This window comes from Melitaea cinxia, chromosome 22, assembly GCF_905220565.1.
Source record: "Melitaea cinxia chromosome 22, ilMelCinx1.1, whole genome shotgun sequence".
NCBI lineage: Eukaryota > Metazoa > Arthropoda > Insecta > Lepidoptera > Nymphalidae > Melitaea > Melitaea cinxia.
Genome location: NC_059415.1, coordinates 746,707 through 774,571, shown reverse-complemented (window position 1 = coordinate 774,571; position 27,865 = coordinate 746,707). Strand labels below are relative to the sequence as shown.

General features: G+C 33.4%; 1 protein-coding gene across 1 annotated transcript in view; it reads right to left on the bottom strand.

The window, feature by feature from the left end:
- LOC123664768 (electron transfer flavoprotein beta subunit lysine methyltransferase-like) overlaps positions 1 to 27,865 on the bottom strand; it is a 74,544-nt gene that overhangs the window by 15,627 nt on the left and 31,052 nt on the right. Inside the window, exon 2 of the mRNA XM_045599248.1 lies at positions 5,231 to 5,418. Coding sequence (XP_045455204.1) covers positions 5,231 to 5,415 — 185 coding nt within the window. The 5' untranslated portion in view covers positions 5,416 to 5,418. The remainder of the gene's footprint in view (positions 1 to 5,230; positions 5,419 to 27,865) is intronic.

The following is a 27,865-nucleotide window of genomic DNA, read 5'->3' as shown; positions in this document are numbered from 1 at the left end:
GCTATCTAACACTGAAAGAATTTTTCAAATCGAACCAGTAGTTTCTTAGATTAGCGCGTTCAAACAAACAAACAAACAAACTCTTTAGCTTTATAATATTAGTATAAATAATAACTTGTACAACAACTAATCAAAAGGCTACAAGTATCAAATACATTTAAACTAATTTATGTATATTAATGTATTAAATGCATACATTTTAGTCTCAATACTAAACGCCAGCATCCCGCTCCGGCTTTGTACGGAATATAAAAAAAATTTAAAAATATTTTTTCCCCCTTAATTGTTTTGAAAATATAATATAACCTATGCTATCCGGGGATAGTGTAGCTTCCCAACAGTGAAAGAATTTTTCAAATCGGTCAGTAGTTTCGGAGCCTATTCAATGCAAACAAACAAACAATCAAATCTTTTCTCTTTACAATGTTAGTAATGATTACGAAGAGTCTTGTCGCTTGACGCTCGTAACAAGGAAAACACAATAAAATACTACTCAGGTACCAGGACAAGCTCCAGCCAAATTATCTTTAATTGTGTTTTTCCGCTATCAGGGTTTTTGCACATTTTTGTTAGTTCTTCAAGTACATACGATACATAACATTGTGATTTAGTTGAGGTAATTGTTATGTATTCTGTATTGTGTTTCGTGTATTTTTAAATGAATGAGAAGTGAATGGAATAGAATGAGAATAAATACGTTATAAAAAATAAAAAATATGTAAAATTTCTTGTACACATAATGTAGTCCAGTTATTCTCAAAGTTGTCTGTACCCGTCCCCAATTTGACTTGCTGATAGAAAAACAGGTTAGGGAAACAAATTGGGTACAAAATTTTATTAAAAATATGGGCTTAAAAAAGTGTTAGAACAATTGAGTAATGTATTGCTTACTTAATAGTAACACGGTACGAGGTGTTCTTATCGCAAAAAGTAATATCTATTATACAAAATCTGTTTTAGTTCATAATGTATACGCCATATTAGGGGCGTTATGAGTTATAAATCCTTTCAAATCTACATTCCAAATGGATAATAACTCCAATATACACGATAATTAATTTATTAAAAACTAATCTATTCTATCTATAAAAATAAATGTTTTTTTTTGTTCGGCTATCCTGCGAAAACTGGTAAACCGATCGAAATAATACTTATACCATAATATATATGTGTTTCGGAAAATGTTTTAGTAATAATATGTTGGTGATTAATTAGTAAAATGACGATTCAATAGCGCTTTTGAAACCTACTTGGATAAGGAATTTTTTTTAATTTAATTAAATCCATAATATGGACAGGCTTTGTGGCAGGAATTCATAATCTATGTAACGTCAGAGTATTACATTATTTACCGTCTGTCGGTCGGTCAATAAACCGTATCATAACTGGTTCGCGCTTATCAGTTTCCTATACTTTTTAACCGACTTCCAAAAAGGAGGAGGTTCTCAATTCGACTGTATTTTTTTTTTTTTTTTTTTTAATGTATGTTACATCAGAACTTTTGACCGGGTAGACCGATTTCGACAAATTTTGTTTTAATCGAAAGGTGGTGTGTGCCAATTGGTCCCATTTAAATTTATTTGAGATCTAACAACTACTTTTCGAGTTATATCTAATAATGCGTTTTTACTTGACGCTTTTTTCGTCGACCTACATTGTATTATACCACATAACTTTCTACTGGATGTACCGATTTTGATAATTCTTGTTTTGTTGGAAAGGGGATATCCCTAGTTTAGTACCGTGATAAGGAAACCAGGATCTGGTGATGGGATCCCAGAGAAATCGAGGGAAACTCTCGAAAATCCGCAATAACTTTTTACTGGGTGTACCGATTCTGATAATTTTTAATTTAATCGAAAGCTGATGTTTATCATGTAGTCACATATAAATTTTATCGAGATCTGATAACTACTTTTTGAGCAATCTTTGATAACGCGTAGTTGCTTAACTATTTTTTCGTCGATCTACGTTGTATTACTTGTCGATGTAATTGAAGTCGGTTTTTTTTTCGTTTGCGAGCAAACACAATTATGTCGTATTTTCGTCGCATTACATAAATTACCCAATATTAACGCTAGCTGCACGATGAGCTGTATAGTCTATTCGTCGTGTATCTTTTGAAGGGAAACTCGATGAAACTAAAATAAGTCACGATAAAGAAAGATACATAATTTACTGCTCATTACAGCTCAAAATGCGTAAGCGACGCGTTTTGAATGGCGCTTACGACCTTTGTCACAAGACCGTGATCATATAGTCGTTAGAACAAACCGTTGCGATTGATTTGATTTATAGTCTAACTTCTTACAACTTTTCAAAATTTTCACTTCTGTCGTGTGTTAAATAAACAGACACACACACATTTTTTTTTATTCTAGTAAGGAAAAGGTATTATCCATAAAATAAGTAAGTGTTATACTCCAATGTGTTGACATTTGCGCTTTATCTGAACGTACGGTCAACGTTAGTCGATTTCCTCTTAGCAACATTGACGCAAATCGACGTCGTAACTTTGTATCTAAGAACTAAGAGCGATGTTTTTTCCCCGACCCTGCACCTGCGACAGAGGCACGCTCGCAACATATAAATATGTATGAATTTATTCTATTTTACTATTTGAAATACACATAACGCTTGTTGAACATTGTTATTGATAAAATCGTGTTTAAATTGTTTTTGGCATGATTTCTGTTAAGAAAAAATAATAATAATAATTACCTAAAATTAATAAACTTTTAGTAACTATAGAATTTCGGGAAATTTTCTTTTGAGTTAGTACGTATTAAGGAGACTAATATGCAGCAAACTTTAGAACTGAAATGTCACTCAATAGAATTTGTGAGTTTATCGATCTGCCGTCACATCATCGACAATTATACTAATATTTTTGTATAATAACTCCGTTATCATACACAGCGAATGTTACATAATAATTACAGGCTTACACAATTCACATTTATGTGTATGTCATTGATTCGCGAGACCATTAGACCATCAAATACTATTTATTTCAGGGCACTATGGGCTTATCGTTTTTTCAACGCTGTTCGAGGATCTATTGTCCTATTAGGAAGAGGGATTTTACTTAATTTGTGTGTTATTTATGTGATGCGGATTACTTTATTTACTTGCTTCGTATTTTTCCGTAACAATGACATTGATTCAAAAAGTTTTCCATTATTATCACATGAGGTGAATTTTAAATAAGTGCTTGCCCCGACTTAAATACTGAGTTCTTGGAATTTAATTACATACACATGATAAAATAGCAATAATTTAGTAAATAATAACTAAAATACTTACTACTACTTTACTTTGCTTTTAGACTTAATAATTAAAATAGTCATTTTTTTTATAATTAATGAGAACGAGAATAAGATAATTTGGTTTATCTCTTACCGTAAATGTATGCAATAAATTCCTATATTATTAGGCTTTAAGATATCTTAAGTATGGTACCATGATAAGTAAACCAGGATTTGATAATGGGATCCCAGAGAAATCAAGGGAAACTGTCGAAAATCCGCACAACTTTTTACTGGGTGTACCGATTTTGATGATTTTTAATTTAATCGAAAGCCGATATTTATCATGTGGTCACATTTAAATTTCATCGAGATCTGATTACAACTTTTGGAGTAATCTTTGATAATGCGTATTTGACTATTTTTTCGTCTATCTACGTTATATATGTCGATGTAATTGAAGTAGGTTTTTTTTTTTCGTTTGCTGGCAAACACAATTATGTGTAACTGAGGGTAATATTCAACTTTACATAAATTAGGTACTTAATTTTTTTATATTGACTTGTTTACATTGGTTTTTTTTATTTGCATTTTGAGTTTGCCTTTAAGTAATTGTTATACTGTTACTATAATTACATGTATATGCAGTGTAAAATTATGATTTATGCTTGTGTAAACAATTGTTTGCGAACTTTAAGTATATAATAAAATAAAATAAAGAATCATAATAATTGAAAAGTTTTTCCTCATACTCTCAAACTCGCTCGCTTTAAAGTATTGCTTTGGTGTTTTATTTTTTAAAAATATTGTTTATTTTCAAATTTGTAATATAAAAACCGAGTTTCGACCTTAACTCCAACCGGTTCTTATACACATGGGAAAGTTTCGTTCAAAGTGGTTTCATACTGACGTGTGTGATGTGAAGGGTACACGATTATTAAGCTTGGAATTCGCATGGCAAAATAATAATTCAACCTCAACAAGTTTTTAGTATTAATGGATGAAAATAAGGGCGAGGCGATAAAATATTTGTTACGAAAAATTTGAACTATGTATCTAGGAATCTAGGTATTGGTATGTGTATCCGGACAATCTGTAATATAAAGAAACTAAGTCACTAAACAAAATAATTTCGTAATAATATAATAAATAATAATAACATCTACACAAGATACAAGGTAATAAACGAGCTAGTACTAAAAAGTGGATTGTTTAGAGCATAAGCGACATATACGCTAAGTGTATATAATTATAGCGTACATTTTATTGGTAAGGTATACAAGAACTACTCGGCCAACGGTTATATCTATCTAAACTTTTATAGTTGCAGCTTTGTTATAAATCGTAACCTTTTGTAACATAGCTTTTAACTAAGTATACTGTTAAATAAAAAAGTGTGTATGTACTTATGTACGCACGTAAGAAGTTATACTTCATTGGCTAGCTAACTTCCCGTTGCTAACTTCTTCTTCGTTGACTAGCTAACTTCAGGGTGTCGGTTTTTGTGACGGTGTGTGCGCGCATCATAAAAATTAATTTAAGAATATTAAAATAGTTCCTGCATCCTTAGATATTGGAATGTAGAAGAAAAGTAATTGGTAGTTTAATTTCTAAATTAGGGAAAAATACGAAATACTACGTTAATAGAATTGACATTCTTATTTTTTTCTAAATATATACTATTTCAAAATCACACATTTTTTGTAAATATATAGTATGAGTATATTTGCAAACTTTTACTGAATTTGTAAATAATATGCACGTATCCATGAACAAATCAAGTATTTCATCATCATCATCATCATCATCATCACTTCAGCCTATCGCAGTCCACTGCTGGACATAGGCCTCCACAAGTTCGCGCCAAAAATGGCATGAACTCATGTGTTTTGCCCATAGTCACCACGCTGGGCAGGCGGGTTGGTGACCGTATCATAAAGTATTTAAAACAAAACTAAAATAGTAAACAAAGTTCATGCTACCTGGCAGTAGCTTGACCCCCTGGCCAGTAGAACCCCCAGAAGGGGTCAGTAAAGGGAGAGTCTTCCACAGGCGCCGACCACAGCGGACAGGAGGGCGTAATGAGGCGCAACACCAATTCGGGGGTCAAGTGACGACGACTTGGGGATGTATGTTTGAGAAACAGTGACGTGAACTCTTTTAACATTATCTGGAATAAAAAAAAACTGTTTAAGTTAATTAGATATATTTTATTTCTCTCTCTCTTTCTTACGTGTTTTTATTTTTTTATTGTTACATCTACGCCTCATACGCCGAGTTGCACGAAACAAAATTAAAATTTAAGTAGAGATTAAACTAATTTAATCACAAGAATTTCATACAATTCTTGCGATTAAATAAGTTTAATCACTACTTAAATTTTAATTTGTTTTCGTGCAACTCGGCGTTAGGCTCTTAACGTGGTAAAAAAAATAAGACATGATTCTATCTTCTGATATCTTAGCAACATAAAAAAACTTTATGTATCTTATATAAATAAAAATGAATGTTGCTAAGCGCTCGCATGGCCTAATTCGGCTAATTTATTTTTCATATGTTCCCCACGGAAGGTTTTAATACTAATTTTTTTTTAATATTAACTTTTGACAGAACGAAATCTAGCCGAAGCTAGTAAAAAATAAAACTTTCGCAATAAATATAACAAAAAGCAACGTATTAATTAATTTTCCGCTATTTATTTAAACCTAATTAATATCTCCAAGTAGCGATATATTATATGACGCCAGCGGTACTGTTATTTGCACAAGTATACGTCACATGAATAAAATTATTGTAAAACTAGTTTTTACGCTGTAAAATACAGATTATTCGAATCGTAGAAAAATATTCCTGCGTCATTACTGTTTGCTTTTACGTATGTTTCTTGTTATTTAACTGCTTCTAAAAATAGATAAGTATCAAATATTAAAAATAGTTTAAATGTACATAATATGTATGAATGACTTTATAAATGTGCTTAGCTTGGAACGCAAGTTTACTATCTACCGATTCAAAAAGAATGAATGAGCGACTACTGCGCTAATTAAACAAAATTAAACAACATATTGTAAAAAAAACCAGTTTTTAACCGAATTCCAAAAAAGGAAGAGGTTCTCTATACGATTGTTTTTTTTTTCGATAAATATTTGACAAAAAAAGTTGAATTGTTCTAGCCGTTCGTGAGTTTTGCGCTTAGTAACAAATCTAGACATCCGTTTTTATTCATACTTACTGAATGAGACCTACTGACCCTAATAATTTTATTATTTGGCTAAAAGTAAATTTATAATGAAATAACACGTTCAAAGTACACACATTTCAAATATTGATAAAACATAAAAAGCCAAGCAAACGAATTGTAATCAATATTATAATTGACGTACTTCAAACACGTGTTTTTTTAACTCAGTTCAAAGCTCATTCAGCAAATGTTTTTATTGTTTTTTTTTTTTATCTTTTTAAAATACGTAAAATTAATTGATATAAATTGTAGTTTAAGGGGACATCGTGTAGTGGCACCGCTGGGCGTTTCCTTTATCACAACTATTTTATCTCTATTCGTATTATAATAAATACGTGTGGAGATAGCCTGGATTTATCAGTCCAAAGTTCGTATACGAGTTTTTGATCGTATTGTAATCACGTGAACTCATGTGTGTTGCCCATAGTCACCACGCGGGGCAGGCGGGTTGGTGACCGCAGGGCTGGCTTTGTCGCACCGAAGACGCTGCTGCCCGTCTTCGGCATGTGTATTTCAAAGCCAGCAGTTGGATGGTTATCACGCCATCGGTCGGCTTTTTAAGTTCCAAGGTGGTAGCGGAACTGTGTTATCCCTTAGTCGCCTCTTACGACACCCACGGGAAGAGAGGGGGTGGCTATATTCTTTAGTACCGTAGCCACACAGTACACATGAGTTCACGTTATTTTTGGCGTAAACTTATGGAGGCCCATGTCCAGCAGTGGCTGTAATGATGAATGATGATTGTAGTCACAATCAGTGATAATAATGTTTTTGATTTCGTCTCGTCTGTATTTAAAGTTTTACTTATTTTGGAGCGAATGATGAGAGTAAATTGTTACGATGCGCACGCACGCCGTCACAAAAAACCGACACACTGAAGTTAGTTGATCGACGAAGAAGAAGTTAGCAACGTGAAGTTATAGCTAGCCAATGAAGTATAACTTCTTACTTGCGTACATAAGCACACACATACTTTTATTTTTGTATATCGGAAGATCATTATTATACATAGTTGAACCCGATACATAGTAGTCGAAGAAAGTCATAAATACAGTGGATAATAAACGAAGTTTGCGCGAATGTAGAGCTACATATTTCTTATTCAATAATAAATCTACTCGGGGTCGGATTATAAACCATAATCCTCGGATTAGGAAGCATCTGTACTACGAACTGTGCGATTGTTGTTGTGGTTGTGTGTGTGTGTGGACAGTCAAGGCTGCCGTGCTTCATAGCATCCAAAGTATTTCCTGCCGAAGACTAATGTCATTCTTATCATTATCGCATCAATTTTTGGAATACCCAACTCCGTCACTGTCATTCTTGTTATTGTAGTCAGCGATGTTTAAATGTAATCTACATACCTACTTAGATAAAATCTTAACATATTTGAGAACAAATATGAATATTGGAATCTATATTTGGAAGAAATGAAGTTATTTCACGCGATAAATCTTTATCGTCTTTATTTTATCAATTACTATAAATGTTATCATATAATACGTGCAAATATTTGCCACTTATCGATATGTCGAGATTAGAAAACCACAAGCACATATCCAGATCAAAACATTTTTTTTTGTATAATCATAATTATTTGCAGGATTCGTAATGGCATCTATCGACAATTGATTACCCTATTACGTTCCGATAGATGGCGTTACAAAAACGTCACGAGGTCATTCGTTCAGTAGATTTGTAAATTTTACTCCTCATCTTTATTTCATACCGGGGCCTTTTATAAAAATCGATTATTAAAGAGTTAACTCCAATAAACTCCAAAAATATATTTAAAATACAAAAAAAAAATATCTATATATCTTATATTATATGTTACAGATAATTGAGAATTGAGTCAGCCATTCGCTTACATAATAATATGTTGGCCTCCAATAGTAGTATTGATATATTCGCTATGAATTCGTCTGAATTTGTTAAATCTTGCTTTAAGTATTTAGAATTATGTTAATGTGTATACTCGTATTATAAGATAAATTGTTATTTCTTTAATGTATTTGTTGTAGTGTTATTAATTTATGTTTGTTTATTGTACGCCCTGGTTGTATACTGTAAGTGCAATAAATGTAAACTGTAATAAATAAATAAATAAATAAATAAATTGATACTGCATATTTTCATTGCAATTATCTCCATTGCTTAAGCAATCGATAAATTCAATCGTATGGCAAGCACGTGATCGTAAGATAAGACACGAGTCTTCTGTCTCATGCCGATGTTACGCAGCTACTTCGATATAAATAGATTTATTTGCTTCGATATAATAATTTAAGCACTAAACAAATATAATGATGAAATGTAATTAGTAGTTTAATGATTCATAAATAAGTCTCTAACTGAGGTAGGGCACAGCAGGAATTTCCTGCTCAAAATCTGGGGCAGCCCGACTGGGGTAGTACCCCGACCTTACAGAAGATCACAGTTAAATAATACTGTTTTCAAGCAACATTGTGTTCCTGTTGGTGAGTAAGGTGACCAGAGCTCCTGGAGGGGGGGGGGATTGGGTCGGCAACACGCTTGCGATGCTTCTGGTGTTGCAGGCGTCTATAAGCTACGGTAATCTCTTACCATCAGGTGATCCATACGCTTGTTTGTCGACCTAGTGGTATAAAAAAAGTGCTTTTTGAAGCCTATTTTTACGCCTTGGCGCAACGGTCACAGCACTGGTTTGCGGCCGTTGCTCTTGCGGTCGCGGGTTCAATCTCCGCCCATGACAAACATTTGTATTGGCAATGCAGATATATATATATATATATGAATATAAATAAAACAATACTGACGCTAATTTATCGAAATTAGTACTTCATGTCGAATAAACGGAAATGAGCTGTGACAATATTAACTACAACACTATTATGTAATATGCGAATGACTTATGTATATTTATTTGATATTTTCCGCTATGTGTCAATATTTAGTATTTATAGAAGTATTGCGAAACATTCTAAACGGTCATTGACATCGAGTGTTGTGATGATTTTGATTGTATTTAAAGTATATGATTAACAGCTGATTCACCCTGCAACATCCCACTCCTGGGTTCTTTCTCCACATAGGAGAAGGATCAAAGCTTAACCTACTACGTTGCTTCACTGCAGGTTGGCGGATTGATGTTTTAATATATTTATATTTTTATTCAATATTATCCGGTGTTGGAGGACATTGCACCTGTAATTACTCACATAATAAACTTTTCACTTACATGCAATGTCTTTCCATCGCTATGGAAGAAAGCTCTTGTCATACCCTACCTAAAACCTCTAATCCTACTATCCCTTCTCAATTTCGACCTATATCCATTCTTCCCATACTCTCCAAAGTCCGAAAATCCGTTGTTCATAATCAAATTTATACTCATCTCTCCTCTTACAATTTTATATCTCCTTATCAATCCGGTTTCCGTCCCTCCCACAGCACTGTTGGAGCACTGCTGAATGTGGCGGAGGATGTGCGGTGTGCAATGGATCAAACCAAGCTCACTGCCATGATCCTGCTAGACTTTAGCAGTGCCTTTAACTCAGTTGATTACGACATTCTTCTTGGTACTCTGCGTGCGGTTAACATTTCACCTGCAGTTATTGACTGGTTTCACTCCTATCTTTCTGGACGTCAGCAGTGCGTTACTTTCAACGGCAATACGTCAGATTGGATGGAACTTACTGCTGGTGTTCCACAAGGTGGCGTCTTATCTCCATTGCTATTTTCTGTGTTCATTAACAATGTTTCTCGTGCAATCACTTCTCCCTTCCATTTGTATGCAGATGACTTACAAATATACAGACACTTCCAGTTGACTGAGTTGCATGAGGCTGTTAAAAATTTAAATAGTGACCTTGTCGCAGTTCAGGACTGGACTAGATCTTTTGGTCTGGTGGTCAATCCTGCTAAATCACAAGCTATCATTATTGGAAGTAGTCGATTGAGAAGCAGACTTGACTGGGAATTGGTTCCTAAAATCTCGTACTCTGGGGTCCCAATTCCTTACTGTGATAAAGTTAGGAATTTGGGGCTTATTATAGATTGCAATTTGTCATGGTCAGCTCATGTCAGCGAGGTCAGCAGAAGAATACACTACACATTTCACTCTCTCAAGCGTCTCCAATATTTTCTTCCTTTCCAAACCAAAATTATGCTTGCGCAAACCCTTCTACTGCTTATCCTTGATTATGCTGATGTATGCTATCTGGATGTGACTGAGGAGCTACTTACAAAGTTAGAGCGTCTCCAAAATCTTGCCATAAGATTCATACTACTATGGAACAAACTCCCAAGAGTCATTCAAACTAGTCCTTCCCTTGTTTCCTTTAAATATAAATTAAAGAAACACTTGCTTTCACTAGCTAATTTGTAATCATCTGTATATCTTAATATATATAAATCTCGTGTTACAATGTTTGTCCTCAATGAACTCCTAAACTACTTAACCGATTTTAGTCAAATTTGCACACCGTGTGCAGTTTGATCCAACTTAAAAGATAGGCTATATTTTATTTTGATATATTATGTTATTATTATATTTCAGAAAAAAATAAGGTGATACGAAGTTCGCCAGGTCAGCTAGTTATAGAATATGTATGTATTTACTTATATATTATAGAGAGTATATATATGTTTATGTATATGTATAAGTATATTTGTATTTTGGTATGTATCTTTATATGTATTTGTTAATATGTAGTATGTTACATTTTTGTATATATATAAATTTTATTCTTTTATTTTATTTATTTTTTCTTTGGTGTTTTTTTTTAATATTTATTATTTATTTTTTATTTTCTTCTGAATGAATACTTCTTGCACTGTTTGCCTCGCTATATGAAACACTTACTCATGACCATGGGTTGACTGGAAGAAATCTCTTTCAGAGATAAGTCCACCTTTGCCATAAACTTTTTATTATTGTATGTTTTATATCTATTTTTTGAGTGCAATAAAGTATATATAATATGCTGTATGGTTACAGCAGTAAAGGATATAGCCACCCCCTCTCTTCTCATGGGTGTCGTAAGAGGCGACTAAGGGACAACACAGTTCCACTACCACCTTGGAACTTAAAAAGCCGACCGATGGCGGGATAACCATCCAACTGCTAGATTTGAAATACACAGGCTGAAGATCAGCGTCTTCGGTGCTACAAAGCCAGCTCTGCGGTCACCAACCCGCCTGCCCAGCGTGGTGGCTATGGGCAAAACACACGAGTTCACGCCTTTTTTTGACGCGAACTTGTGGAGGCCTATGTCCAACAGTGGACTGCGATAGGCTGAAATGATGATTCAATATACTATGCATATAAATAAAAATTAACCACGGGAATGTATTTACGTGCGTAACTTCCAAACGACTGCATTAAGCCGGATTAGTTTTGAACTGAGAACTTCCTACTTTTTTTAATCGGTTAAAAGGAAAATTGTTAACTGTGATCCTTAAACTCGAGCATGTCTGAAACAACCGGATATTTTCGTTTAAGCATTTAAAACCTCGTAGAAAATTCTTATGCAGTAAAAAATTGAGGAAATACCGCAGAAAAGTGGAAATTTTCAGAAAATGTAACGATTTTTGAGTAGCTATTGATAGCTTTAAAGATTAAATGTTTTTCATTATTTTTTTATTATTTTAAAAGGAGAATATTATATTGAAAATCTGATTAACACATGCCGATTGTTTGGTGAGCTATTCACAAAACTAGCTGTTGTAATAGCGGTTGATAAGATTCTCGCTCATAACAAATGTTAATATATATCATAATTGTGTTTGCTGGCAAACGAAAACAAAACCGACTTCAATTACATCGACAAATAATACAACGTAGGTAGACGAAAAAATAGTCAAGTAAATACGCATTATCAAAGATTACTCCAATATTTTCTAATAACGCCATCTATAGGAACCCTATTGGGTTCCGATAGATGGCGTTATTAGAAAACGTCGTCGATGGCGTTAAGAGAAACGTAACAATGTCATTCGTTCTATAGATTTTACGCCTCATAATATTTTTTTCATACCCGTATTGCCTTATTGTGAAAATCGATTCTTAAAGAGTAAACTTCAAAAAAACTTATAAAATACTTAAAAATCTAATACAAGCATCTGTTTACATAAACATTGGCATATAATTAAATTTCATTTCGCAATTTTCTTGATAGGTAATTACATTCGTGAGGTTATTTATCTCAGAGTCTTTGACCGCAGTCGTTATGTGTAAATAACTTAATTTATCTACAAGATACGATATCACCTTCCTAAAACAATAAAAATTACATTCAATTAACATCTTTACCTATAAATTTAGTAAAAATGTAACGTAACTAATATATGCGAAAAACTAATTTGGTTCGAATACAGATAAAGACTAAATTCGAAGAAGGAAAAAAAAGAACGAGTGTGCTTTAGACCACACAACTGAAGTAAAACTTACGAAACGTAACTCTGTCTTCACTAACTTATCTCCCCATCAACCGTCACCTGATCACACTTTTCGTAACGCTCTCGTCACACATTCACCATCTTACTCCCCAATTCAAGCGTGCGTAAAGAAGTTATACTTCAAAAATAATCCATAATTGTTGTTTTTGAAAGCGTTTTTAAATCTTTGCTAAGTACTTGTAACTTGTACTTGTTTGTGTGCTAAGTCGTGTGAAGAAGAAAGCGGAAATTGTTTACGCGGTTAAGAAGAGAAAGCTTGAATACTTCGGCCACATCATGAGAAACTCTAAGTACCAGCTGCTTCGACTTATTATCCAGGGCAAGATCCAGGGCAAGCGCAGTGTGGGTCGTAGAAGAACATCTTGGCTAAAAAATCTACGCCAATGGTTTGGGAAAAGCACCCGTTCGTTATTCAGGGCTGCGGTATCAAGGATACAAGTTGCCAAAATGATCGCCGAACTTCGTGAGAAGATGGCACTTTAAGAAGAAGAAGTACTTGTAGCATCAGGACCATTGGAAGCGTGTTGCTGACCCTATCACCTCTACTGTGACTACCTGGTTCACCACAGGAACAGAACATTACACACGGGCGGCTCCAGATTGTGAGCACGATGTTTTCTACTAAACCCTGCCACAAACCCTAATAATTGATAATTTTTCCTACCACAGCCTGATTCATTATACGCCGAAAATATATGTATGCATTGTAATCAATACAAGTCATAGCGTATCTTTCCACGCCTATGAAAGCAGCCAATCAGCGAGCGGGATATGAGTGGCGCGTCTCATTATGATATGACGTATACAACCTTGGAACACATAATTGAGAAAATTAAACAGTCTAAATATACGCTTAATAAGAAAATTATCCACTTAATTTTTTAAGTAATTTTGAGATAAATGAACGCAATTGCAAGACATATTACGTAAATCAGATCTCCTTGTCATACAGATACCGAGTTCGAAAAAGGAGGAGTTATGATACCTCAGAACTTTTTACTGGGTTGACCGATTTCGATGATTTTTTTTTATTCAAAAGATGGTGCATGTGATGTGGTCTTCTACTGGTTATACCGATTTTGATACTTCTTGTTTTCATCGATAGCTGATGCTTATTGTTTTGTAGTCCCATTTGAATTTAATCGAGATCTGATGACGACAAATATCATGCCCTGGGCACTACTCACAAAGGGCGCTCAATGGTCCGCAAAACAAAAAATTGCTCGACATATTATATGGTTTTCGAATTGGGGCGGGCTTAAAAGGTATTGTGCCCTGGGCACGAGTTTTAAGCCGGCTATGTCACTGTGAGACTACACACATTACTACAAACACAAAGTTGTCTTATGGTAACCGACGGATAAAATTTTATAACCTGTGAATCTGGTCTATTGTAGTTTATTAATTAAAGTGAAACAGGCCTTAGTTATCACCTGCTGTCTATTCGTTACTTATGTATTTACAAGATCAATTGCCCACAACCGAAGAAAGGCCTTCAGAATAAAATACGGGCTAAGGCCTTGTATCACACACACAGCAAAGTTTGACCTTTGATACGAAAACATTATGTTATTATCAGTACGAATCGCATTTGTCTGCTTAATAATTTATTATCATTGCATCATAAATGTAGACGGTTATCGTGTTAATGATAAAACTAAAATCATTAACTAAATATAAGCAATGATAGCAAATGATAATATTATGTTGGTTGCAAGACTGGAAAAATTCCAATCTATAATGTTTTTTTTTTATAGTTATGTATAACTAGGCCGGCAAAGAAGCGGCTCACCTGATAATTGTAAGTGATAACCGTAGCTTATAGACGCCTGCAACATGAGTATTGATATAAATAGTTATAATCGCAGTATAAATACTAGAGGGAATAAAAAATTATAACTCTCTCTCTCTGGGTTATGATATTCGCATGTATAATAAAATCCCATAAACGATATTGAATTGTCTCATAATTCATTTAAAGTTTGTTTTAAGAAAAATTAATAGATAATGGGTATTATTGTTCGGTGCAGGATTACATAGATGATAAAGATGTGTGGACTTAGTGACGCTGTATTTCATGCAAGATGTTAAAACACAGTTTATATATTATTTTTCAAAAGAGTAACAGCGGAGTTTCCTGCCGGTTCTTCTCTGTAGAGTCTACATTCCGAATCAGTGGTAGCATTCCTTTTAAAAATAATAATCATTTTAAAATTTTAATTTGTAAAATGGGGATCAAAGGTGAATTTGAAGTCTATTTGAATAAAGTTATTTTTGATTTTTATTTTGAAAAGCATTGCAAGCTCGTTGCGGACCCTACCTGCAATCCCCCCCCCCCTAAATACCCTTGATGTAAGAAAACTATATTACAATAAATTAAATTGGTAATAAATCTATATAAATAAAAATGAATGTTGCTATACGCATAACTCGAGATTTTTTTTATAACTAGGTCGGCAAACAAGCTCACCTGATGGTAAGCGATTACCGTAGCTTATAGACGTCTGCAACACCAGAAGGCATCGCGAGCGCGTTGCCGACCCTATCCCCAATCCCCCCAGGAGCTCCAGTCACCTCACTCACCACAGGAACACAACACTGCTTGAAAGCAGTATTATTTAGCTGTGACCTTCTGTAAGGTCGAGGTACTTCCCCAGTCGGGCTGTTCCAGATTTCGAGCAGGGTATTTCCTGCTGGGCCCTACCCCAGTTAAATATTTTTTTTCTAATGATTATAATAGTTACAATTAGCAGGAATTTCCATTATATGTTTATAAATTGGTACGTTATAATTACTAAGTAGTTGTGACAACTAGTAATTATGAATTAATTAATTTGGGTTTTATATCGTCAAGTTTTTTGGATTTTTTCAGTTATTATAATTATGTACTTATAGTAAACCCACACATTCAAGCACTAGAACAAATCGACGATCTATACATGAAGTTGGAACTTATTTTTTTAACAAAATGGGTTTGTGTCATTAGAACTGTATCAAACACATCATAGTACATATTCTTTAATAAAAATATCAATATTTGGCATCTATATGAAATATTTAGTCATAAAAAGTTTTTAGGAAAATTTGAAAGTATTATGTAGCACTGGATATCTACTCCTAGGCAGACAGGTAAAGGAAATCCTTAATGAAACGCGAAAATAAGACCAAATTTTTATGACTAAAATAATAAATTCTTAATATGATTGTCCAAGTATTTTATCGCGCTTGGAACTAAACCATATAAATATCCACGTAGTTCTATACTCCCCTTGTACTACCGGATAGGTACTATCCGCCGAACAGTACTTGGTACAAATTCACTTGTTCCGCGCATGAGTCGGTTATCCAACAAATACTCCAAACATAAGGCATCTTTTGGGAAAAGCCAGAAAATCTCAACTATAGATCTTTACCAGTGCTTAAAATTATAATTAAAATAGTGAAAATGTTTATCTATCTATCTATGTTAAATTAGGTTTTATTTTTAAACCGACTTCAAAAAAGGAGGGGGTTCCTCAATTCGACGTATATATATATATATATATATATATATATATATATATATATATATATATATATATATATATATATATATATTAAATGTATGTTCGGGGATAACTCCGTCGTTTATGAACCGATTTTAATAATTCTTTTTTTGTTTGAAAGGAGATATCCCTAGTTTTGTACCATGATAAGGAAACCAGGATCTGATGATGGGATCCCAGAGAAATCGAGGGAAACTCTCGAAAATCCGCATAGCTTTTTACTGGGTGTACCGATTTTGGTGATTTTTAATTTAATCGAAAGCCGATGTTTATCATGTGGTCACATTTAAATTTCATCGAGATCTGATTACAACTTTTAGAGTAATCTTTGATAATGGGTATTTACTTGACTATTTTTTCGTCTACCTACGTACTTGTCGATATAATTGAAGGCGGTTTTTCTTCGTTTGCCTGCAAACACAATTATTTATTGTATGTAATGTCTAATTATACGATTTTGTAACATTGTAAAAATCACCTCTCTTTGTAACTGACTGTAATTGACTGTGTTTTGGGTTATAATAACACTGTCTGTATTAGAGTACCTACTCTACAATCAAAGCTCTACTCTATTGGGGATTCCCTGGGAATTTTCATATATATTTTATGGCCGAACCAATAATAACATTACTTTTTCATAATTCCATCAACATAATACTCTGAGATAATGATTTAATGGCATTCATAAATTTGTTACTTTAGCGAAAGTGGAACGAGAATTGTCGCCTTTTTGATTATTTAAAAAACAAAGATCGGAAGGTAAAATTTGACAAAAAATCCTATTTTATAATTGGTAATGACTTAGTTGTCAATTTAATTAAGAAATCAATGTTGTGAAATAAGTAGGAATCTATACAAATAAATACCCCTCCCCCCACTACGCCACTGCTACAAATATGTCGTGTATCTGTTTTAAATTAATTTGACATTGCATCCTTACAAAGACGAATTGATATGTATTTGTGTTTTAATTATATGATAATTAGATAACAAAATTCCTACGAAATGTTTACATTTAGGTGTCTTTGTGCATATTCATATAGAACTCGGCCATTCTCCGATTAGCAAATTTTTTGTGTCCGGGCTTGTTTAAACCGTAATATCATCATATTCAATCATGCACTTTTTTATATATTTTAGATAGCATCCGTACCTAGCTGTAAAAAAAAATATTGGCTTCTGTTTTAAGTAATTATGACTAAATTAATTTAACTTATGTTCAAAGAACCTCTGTTCTCTAATTACCGTGGCGTGTCCGCACATCAACTTAATTTTAAAACTTGCTAGTTGCTTGTAATTTTTGTAACGTACAGATTTACTTTGATCCATTCAACGTTTTAAACGTTATTAAGCAGCGTGTATCGTATAACAAAATATCAACTCAGTAGAACCAGTCTACAAATAATTATGAAGTAATCGCATGTCCAATGGAAACTTTTAATTGCCGTAACATCTGCTGTTCTCGGGTGCAAATCTCTAAATAAAAGTATTTGGCACATCGCTACCGTACGCATCGCGTCTCCTCAGTGTGTGCCGAGGTCCATCAGCAGTTGCATGACTCTTATGTTAGTATACGGTCAATGAAGCTCGTGAGTATATAATTACTGTAGCCTTGGTTAAAAACTTTTCTAATTACCGTTGTTCTTATTTTAATACTTGGTTTTTAAGATAGACCCAAGTACAGGACAGGAGAGACAGTACTTTGGCCTCCGTACGTTGTAATAAGCTAGAATTTGTATACTGTGTCGGTTTTAGACATTTTTAAGAAAATTTATCGTTTTCTAATTACCGTATACTAATTACCATATGTTTATAATTACCGTTGTATGAAAAAGTAATACTTGTTTACTAACTGGAACCGCGATGTCGTATCAATGAAAAGTTTTACCGCGGTTTTCGTAGATTATTACTATCATTGTCCGTAAATATGTCTATATTACATGCTGACCATTCATCAAATTATTTAATTTATATGATAGGAAAACCCAAAAAGACCAAAGAGGAAGTTAAAGAAAAGAGAAGGCTTGCCGCTTGACAACGCCGAGAACGAATAAGAAGTATAAGAATAGAATAAGAAGAATAATAAAACTCAAAAAAGAAGTAGAGAAAATTTCAGAGCTTACTATAAAAGACAAAAGGAAAAGGGAATTGAATTGAAAACAATCGAGGAAGAAGTGACCTTAGATATAGAGGTGCTTGATAACAATATAACAGATCCTCTTGAAACTCTGCCAACACTACATCTCAATGATTTGTCATACTCGCTGCGCTAAAAAGTACACTAAAAGAGTACAAAATTGTTCCCAAAATCCCAAATAAAAAAAAGAAGATAATCAGCAAGACGAAATTTTTCTGCAGTCAACTTCTTTTGAAAAAGAATTAGTTCCCTTGAAAAAGACACCAAATTTTTGACCTTCTTTAACCACATCAACGCCGCGTTCATTTAGTGCTCTGTCATCATCTTCTACTGAAAGTATGTTATTTTATTATTAATCAATAATGAACATTTGACAGAAAATAAAGATACAAGTGTGAATATTACGGAACGAGCGTCTTCCTTATGTTCAACACCAACTTCACCATCTTCAAAGAGAACTGTCGAGAAACCGATACGTAAAAAAATCTCACTCTTATTGTTATTTAGAAGGCATGTATATAAAACAAATAAAGAAATGTCATATGCTAAGAAGAGCAAAAGAAAAGTACAGGAAGCAAGCATTAAGACTTAAATATAAAACACGCTACATGCAAAACTAAAACAAAGTCACGATAAAGAAATAGAACCAAAGTATTTACATTATAATAATATAGGGACTAATGTAGAGAAAACCAAACAAGACGTCCAAATTTTTGTAGAGCAAGATGAAATCAGTCGCATTTGTCCTGGTAAGACAGAATATATTTCAAGAAAAACAATAAAAAAGCAAAAACGTTTCTTGACAGACACCCAAATATCGTTTCAACAAACTAAAAAATTTGGCAATTAAGACAATGTTTGTTTTTTTATTTTGTTTATTTTGATTTAACTCGATGTTCTTTGAAAGTGTCTAATTTTTATTAAATTATAGCAATGATAAAATGTTTTTTTTCACTATTGGTAGGTTATGGTTATGAGGGACATCGCTTTAATTATAATTATAATATGTTTACAAATTATTAATGTGTGTTATTATGATATCATATTTTAGATAGGCTTGATGATATTTTCTAATTCACTTCACTCACTTCAGCCTAATACAATCCATTGCTGGACATTGGCCTCCACAAGTTCGCGCCAAACGTGGCGTGAACTCATGTGTTTTGCCCATAGTCACCACGCTGGGCAGGCGGGTTGGAGACCGCAGGGCTGGCTTTGTTGCACCTAAGACGCTGCTGCCCGTCTTCGGCCTGTGTATTTCAAAATCAAAAGTTGGATGATTATCCCGCCATCGGTCGGCACTTTTAAGTTCCAGGGTGGTAGTGGAACTGTGTTATCCCTTATTCGCCTCTTACGACACTCACGGTAAGAGAGGGGGGGGGGGGGCTATATTATTACTACCGTAACCACACAACATATTTTCTAATTACCGTTACATTAAATTTAAAAAAATTTCTAATTACCATACCCATAAATTTTTTTAGTCTCATTATCTAGAAAACCACAATTAACTGTTACATGCCAAATTAATTATTGAATTCGTATTTTTGATTTGTTTCATATTTTAATGCGTTTAAGTCAAATCAGTGAAAAATAAAAAACGTCACGGTAATTAGGCAAAGAACGTCGAATTGGAGAATGACCGAACTCATTTATCAAAAAGAACAACGTTCAGTTATGAAGCTGTATCAGTCGGCTTTTACCTGTAACACTAGTATTAAGTAGGTTATCTTGACTTGATTTCTAATACGACTTGTACGTTGGCGCAAGTACTCACAGTGGGTTCAATTTCTGCCCGGAGTTCGAGTGTAATATATGCATCCATTTATATGTGTATTTGTTCCACTGAGGTAAGTCACAGCAGGAATTCGAGCTGAAATAATGGAGCAGCCCGACTGGGGTAGTGTACCTCGACGGTATCTACAGAAGGTCACAGCTAAATAATACTGCTTTCAAGCAGTGTTGTGTTCCTGTTGGTGAGTAAGGTGACCAGAGCTCCTGGGTGGAATTGAGGGGAGGATCAGCAACGCGCTAGCGATGCTTCTGGTGTTGCAGACGTCTATAAGCTACGGTAATCGCTTATCATCAAATATACTAGCCTATATAACTACATAGTTATATTACCTATACACATGCATTAACTTATCTTAGTAACAGACGACCGCGTCAAGATAATTACGTATTTACATTTCTAATATGCAAGGAACTGCGAAGAAGTTGCAGTTTTCTGATATACATTACGTGCGGTCGTTAGCTCAAGACTCTATGTTATTGACCTCGTAGAACTGCGCGTCAGTTTTACAGGTTTATTTACCTTTGTACCAGTTTAGTTAGCGATAGGGTTTTATGGAAACTACGCAGTTTTTATGTAGCTGCAACTAGGTCGTTAACTAGGTCCTAGATCGCGTGGTTTGATGACACTAAAAAGAAGAGAGTTTGTATTACACTTTATTCTGAAAATGGGGTTTGTTGTTAAAAATCGATGCGTGCATCGCTTCAGCCTGTAATATCCCACTACTGGGCATAGGCCTCTTTCCCCATGTAGGAGAAGGATCACAGCTTAATCCACCACGCTGCTTCAATGCGGGTTGACGGATATATTCCGTACTATGAGTAACGATCGCTATCAGGTGTACACGTTAACAACCGGGACCGACGGCTTGCTTTCCTCTTTACAAGCACACAATTAAAAAATAAAATAGATATTTTATGAACAGATGTTCAAATGACTTTTAATTCGGTTTTTAAAATCGTTTTTACAATTTCACTTTCAATAATTTCAAAAAACGAAGATAATGATATTATATACCCCGATTCAATACCATCAATCAAAATTAGGAATATAAACATTTCTTTTTATACCGCTCGTTACAAAATTCTTAGAGGTGAAGAAGTGTTCTTTCCATTTCAATAATTATTTTATTACTTTATAAATCTTATAGAAATAAGTATAAATTAATGATATAATTATAACATTTATTATTTAATTGACATGAATTTACATTGTCGACAATATGTTATAAATACAGGAACTAATAACAATAATTATTATAGAAGCGAAAGGTACAATGTCAGTACAACTTTCAATGTTTTATAATATTAATATAATATTATATATTTACAAACGTTTCCTTACAATATGTTTTCTTTTTAACCGACTTCCAAAAAAGGAGGAGGTTCTCAATTCGACTGTATTTTTTTTTTTTTTTTTTTTATGTATGTTACATCAGAACTTTTGACCGGGTAGACCGATTTCGACAAATTTTGTTTTAATCGAAAGGTGGTGTGTGCCAATTGGTCTCATTTAAATTTATTTGAGATCTAACAACTACTTTTCGAGTTATATCCAATAATGCGTTTTTACTTGACGCTTTTTTCGTCGACCTACGTTGTATTATACCGCATAACTTTCTACTGGATGTACTGATTTTGATAATTCTTTTTTTGTTGGAAAGGGGATATCCTTAGTTTGGTACCATGATAAGGAGACCAGGATCTGATGGTGGGATCCCAGAGAAATCGAGGGAAACTCTCGAAAATCCGCAATAACTTTTTACTGGGTGTACCGATTTTGATAATTTTTAATTTAATCGAAAGCTGATATTTATCATGTGGTCACATTTAAATTTTATCGAGAACTGATAACTACTTTTTGAGTAATCTTTGATAACGCGTAGTTGCTTGACTATTTTTTCGTCGATCTGCGTTGTATTACTTGTCGATGTAATTGAAGTCGGTTTTTTTTTCGTTTGCGAGCAAACACAATTATTCATTAATTTGTTGTAAATAATATGATTTCATTTGATTCATTTTTGATTTCGACTTCAGTTAGGGATAAACCCTGATACCGATTTTCAGGACCACCTATTGATTTTTAACCGACTTCCAAAAAAGGAGGAGGTTCTCAATTCGACTGTATTTTTTTTTTTTTTTTTTTTTTTATGTATGTTACATCAGAACTTTTGACTAGGTAAACCGATTTCGACAAATTTTGTTTTAATTGAAAGGTGGTGTGTGCCAATTGGTCCCATTTAAATTTATTTGAGATCTAACAACTAGTTTTCGAGTTATATCTAATAATGCGTTTTTACTTGACGCTTTTTTCGTCGACCTACGTTGTATTATACCGCATAACTTTCTACTGGGTGTACCGATTTTGATAATTCTTTTTTTGTTGGAAAGAAGATAACCTTAGTTTAGTACCATGATAAGGAAACCAGGATCTGATGATGGGATCCCAGAGAAATCGAGGGAAACTCTCGAAAATCCGCAATAACTTTTTACTGGGTGTACCGATTTTAATAATTTTTAATTTAATCGAAAACTGATGTTTATGATGTGGTCACATATAAATTTTATCAAGATCTGATAACTACTTTTTGAGTAATCTTTGATAACGCGTAGTTACTTGACTATTTTTTTGGTCGATCTACGTTGTATTACTCGTCGATGTAATTGAAGTCGGTTTTTTTAACCGACTTCCAAAAAAGGAGGAGGTTCTCAATTCGACTGTATTTTTTTTTTTTTTTTATGTATGTTACATCAGAACTTTTGACCGGGTAGACCGATTTCGACAAATTTTGTTTTAATCGAAAGGTTTTGTGTGCCAATTGGTCCCATTTAAATTTATTTGAGATCTAACAACTACTTTTCTAGTTATATCTAATAATGCGTTTTTACTTGACGCTTTTTTCGTCGACCTACGTTGTATTATACCACATAACTTTCTACTGGATGTACCGATTTCTATAATTCTTTTTTTTTGTTGGAAAGGGGATATCCTTAGTTTGGTACCATGATAAGGAAACCAGGATCTGATGATGGGATCCTAGACAAATCGAGGGAAACTCTCGAAAATCCGCAATAACTTTTTACTGGGTGTACCGATTTTGATAATTTTTAATTTAATCGAAAGCTGATGTTTATCATGTGGTCACATATAAATTTTATCGAGATCTGATAACTACTTTTTGAGTAATCTTTGATAACGCGTAGTTGCTTGACTATTTTTTTGTCGATCTACGTTGTATTACTGTTGATGTAATTGAAGTCGGTTTTTTTTTCGTTTGCGAGCAAACACAATTATTTTCGTTTGTGAGCAAACACAATTATTTTTATTTTATTCTGGCAGCAGTGGGCTACAACCAGTGAATAAATGTAATACCATAAAATATAGTTACACATGTGCATATACGAATACCTACTAATCATGTTTTCTGATATACATCATACATATACATATACACATACATATCATACAAACACATACACACATACATATATATACTTTCATATATAGCTATCGTTAAATACATGGAGAGATATAATATATCGACACCTTAAATACTTTTTTTTGTCTTAGAATGCCATAATCATAGATCCAGAATACGACCGACGCTCCCAGTCACACCCACACCCACATGCACACCAATACCATAAACACAAAAATAATATACAACATAATATAACATACACACACACACATTAAACTATAATAATTGTTTTTGGTCCATTAACAGATAATACTTAAATTGTAGCTTAAAATTAATATACGAGAATCCGAGTCGATTCCACGTCAATTTCGAAGCGGTTGTGCAACCTGTTAGTACGCATCCGCTTGACCCACTATTGACCAATATAACTGCGTCAACTGCATCTTAATAGCTTTGTAATGCATGCTATGTGGCTCCTTGCAGGTTTGTTTTGGCGCGTTTTCGTTTTACTAGAGATATTCCTGATTTTTTAGTCTTATTGTCCTAATGTTATTTTAAATAATTAGTTAATATATTTTCTATAGGTAGCTTAAATTTTAATTTTTTTTCCTATTAAAGATTAGATACTTTTTTGTTATTGAGTGGTTTAGTTTTGTCTGCAGTAACTGGCAGCTATAAAATATTTTTTTTTAATACATTTTATTTTTGCTATTTCCATGGTGTTATATCTTATAGTTTGTTACTGTGGGGTACTGCTACAGATATCATAAATAGATAAGGGATATTCGTGGCACTTACGATCTTGGAGTTCGAGTATCCCTGCAGGATGTTTTTCATAAGGTAGACATTTACAATTGAGTTGCAAATTATTTATAACAATATTATGTATATTCACAAGAATATTGATTGTTTTGTGATAAAAGATTGAATCGCAGCAATGTAAACACGAGAAGGAATAACAAAATTGTAATTCCAAGTTTTCGACAGCGCCAAAGTACCTAAATATAAGTTTATCATATAACTGCCCCACCTACCTACCCTGTCTCGAGATTATATTAAATTTATCTTTCCTATAATTGGGTTGAATGGAAGTAATGGCTAATTAGCCATAAGTGCGCCCATTGTACTTCACAGTCTGTTAATGTTTTTAATTGTGCTTAATGTTTGAAATATAGGTACAATAAAGTATGAATAAATATATAAAAATTTAAATAAATAAATGAAAAATTCGAATGTGTTTTTGAAGCTTTATTTTATAAAGCTATTTTCGATTTCGATTTTGATTTTAAAGTAAAATAATTATACTAATAAATTCCAATGAAGCAATACAAAAAAATTCTATTGGCATTTATTGTTGTAAATAAAAAAAAACAGATACAAATCCGTTTCTAGGTTTTCCCGCCGTTTATAATCTGTTACAAATCATTTCCAAATCTACGTTTCGTCGTATTTCATTCTCATTCTAAATTTAAATTTCGTAACAGCTGTCTGTTTCGTTTCGAGTCCGTTTTGCGAGAGTATGACGTCGAAGGTCGTTCACTCTCATTCATGAAATACGCACGTATTCAGCTGTTAAGTAAATTTAAGTCATACGTCGATACAAATAAGGTTTAATTTCAAATGACATTTCTTTTTACTATGAAGCATCTTGTTTGGGTTATTGTTTGACATATGTTTCAAATTGATTGAAATAAGTGTATATAGTAATCATGTTTTTCTTAGCATATGCAATAAATAGAGAATCTAGGGAATAAGAGATAGCTTTTAATGGACAAATAAGGAAGAATTTTTATGAGGTAGAACGCAGCAAAAAATTCGTGCTCAAAATCTCTTGCAATTTGCAGTCAACTAATATTTTCTCTACATTTGCCTTTGAATTGATATTTTTTAAATATATCAGAGACCTGTTAAAAAAGTCCCTAATTGTACTTAACGACATTGTTATCACTTTTAAGTAAGTTACGCATAACATAAAGTATTTAAGATAATTAAAATCCAACTTGACTTCACTCACGTTCACGTTACTGATTTTGTCCCACTGCTGTTATATTAATAAGAGAAGAGACAAGAAGAACGAAACGGAACCCTTTTTCTATAATAATTCCTACAATAAATTTTACAAAAACGAAAAGGAATCCTTTATTTTTTTGGTTTAAAGGATACCTAAGGCTTTTTGAATTATAACTTCTTTACGCGCGCTTGACTTGGGTAGTAAGCTGGTGAATACGTGACGAGAGCGTTACGAAAAGTGTGATCGGTAGAGGTGAACGGTGAGAGATGTGCAACAACATACTTTCTCTCTCTCTCTTTTTCTTATAGCCAGTTCATCATTTCAGCCTATAACTGGCTATACTGGCTGGCTAACCCGCCTGCCCAGCGTGGTGACTATGGGCAAAACACATGAGTTCACGTTATTTTTGGCGTAAACTTGTGGAGGCCTATGTTCAGCAGTGGACTGTATAGGCTGTAATGATAATGATGATAACAAAGTAGAACTAACAAATACCAATACAAAGCAGTAACAATAGATTAGATGTCACTATCTCATATTGGTATGCAGGAAGTGTATTTATTTACAAATAAATGGTGACTAATTAAATTTTATTATACCTATCAGATAATGTGAGTAAAAAGTCCCTGAATGCTAAAGCTTCCTTTGCAAAATCCTGTCTGTACAGAGGGGAAAAACCTCGTACAAATGTTTTAAACCTTTTATTTGAAATCTAGGTATTTAGCACTTAGGATGTTTAACAACTTACCTACATGAGCGGAAAACTTTTTAAGTATCTATCTTTTTGTTATTTTTTTGTTAGGGCTAGTTTTAGACGTAATAAAGGGCTATGTTATGCTGTATATCAAAAAGGTAATAAGGCCACTTTAGTAATAAACACTTGAATTTTGCGATGTATGAAGTGTGAACTGCTTTTCTAAGGCTCGTGTCTAGTCACGTTCTTATAGCATTTTTGATTATAGTAACGCCTGACTCTTAACTATTCTTAGTACGATCAAATTATGTCTAAAGTTCGAGGAGAAACAAAACAAAGACGAACATATATATACATATATTACAACAACAATTTTGTTGTACAGGTTACACAGATGTCTGTCGTGGTCTGTATGTTTGTGCTTGGTATATTTTTTCAGACCACGAAACAGGCTTCACATCAGACTGACATAATCTTAGGGGGTCATTGGGCTTAATTCGTTTATCTGTTTAAATTAAATGTGATGAAGTAAATGTACGCTAAATTTATTTCTGTCAGCGGTTTCACGCGCGTCGATTACACGATTTCTGCGTTTTTTATTCCGTTAAAATAAAACCTATGCGTGGAAGTATTTTTAAAATAGGTGAATTAGTTTTTAATTTTATCAATTAGGAATGAACAAAATCAATTTTTTTTTTATAATATTGATACAGATATTAGAATATGCTTATTATGTTAGCGATTTAGTACACATGTGATTTATTAAATTTACATCATTTCTTGAATTTCACAATAAAATATGATTATTACAAATATTACAATAACGTATTAGGTATAAGTTGACAAACAGTAATCTGTATAATATCCTTAGGTTTCAAGTGTTTTAGTGAAGCCATTACAATACTTCTGAGAATGAAACTTGTTGGAGTTCGTTAATATCGAACAAAGGCTCACTTCCTTGAAAAATACAACGGGCTAGCCGTTGGAGCATTTTGTAGTGACCCTGCTTTCTGGGTGATGGTGATGATGATGAAATGAAATATTTATTCACTAGCTGTGAATCTACAAGTTGCAGCTTATTAGTTCAGGTGAAAGAAACTATAAGGGCATTTACATTCTATCAGTAACTTACATGCTAAATAAACTCTATCAGCCAAAGGGCGCTAGTAGGTACATAGCTTTTGTGGAAGGTTATTGCCCACACAGATAAAAAAATTCTATAAGGCACGTGAGTAGAGCCAGACAGTGTTTGTTTCACTCGTACAAATAGAATGAGGTTATCAGTCTCAACAACAAAACAACCATATTTTGGTCAAATAATTTAGCACAAACACA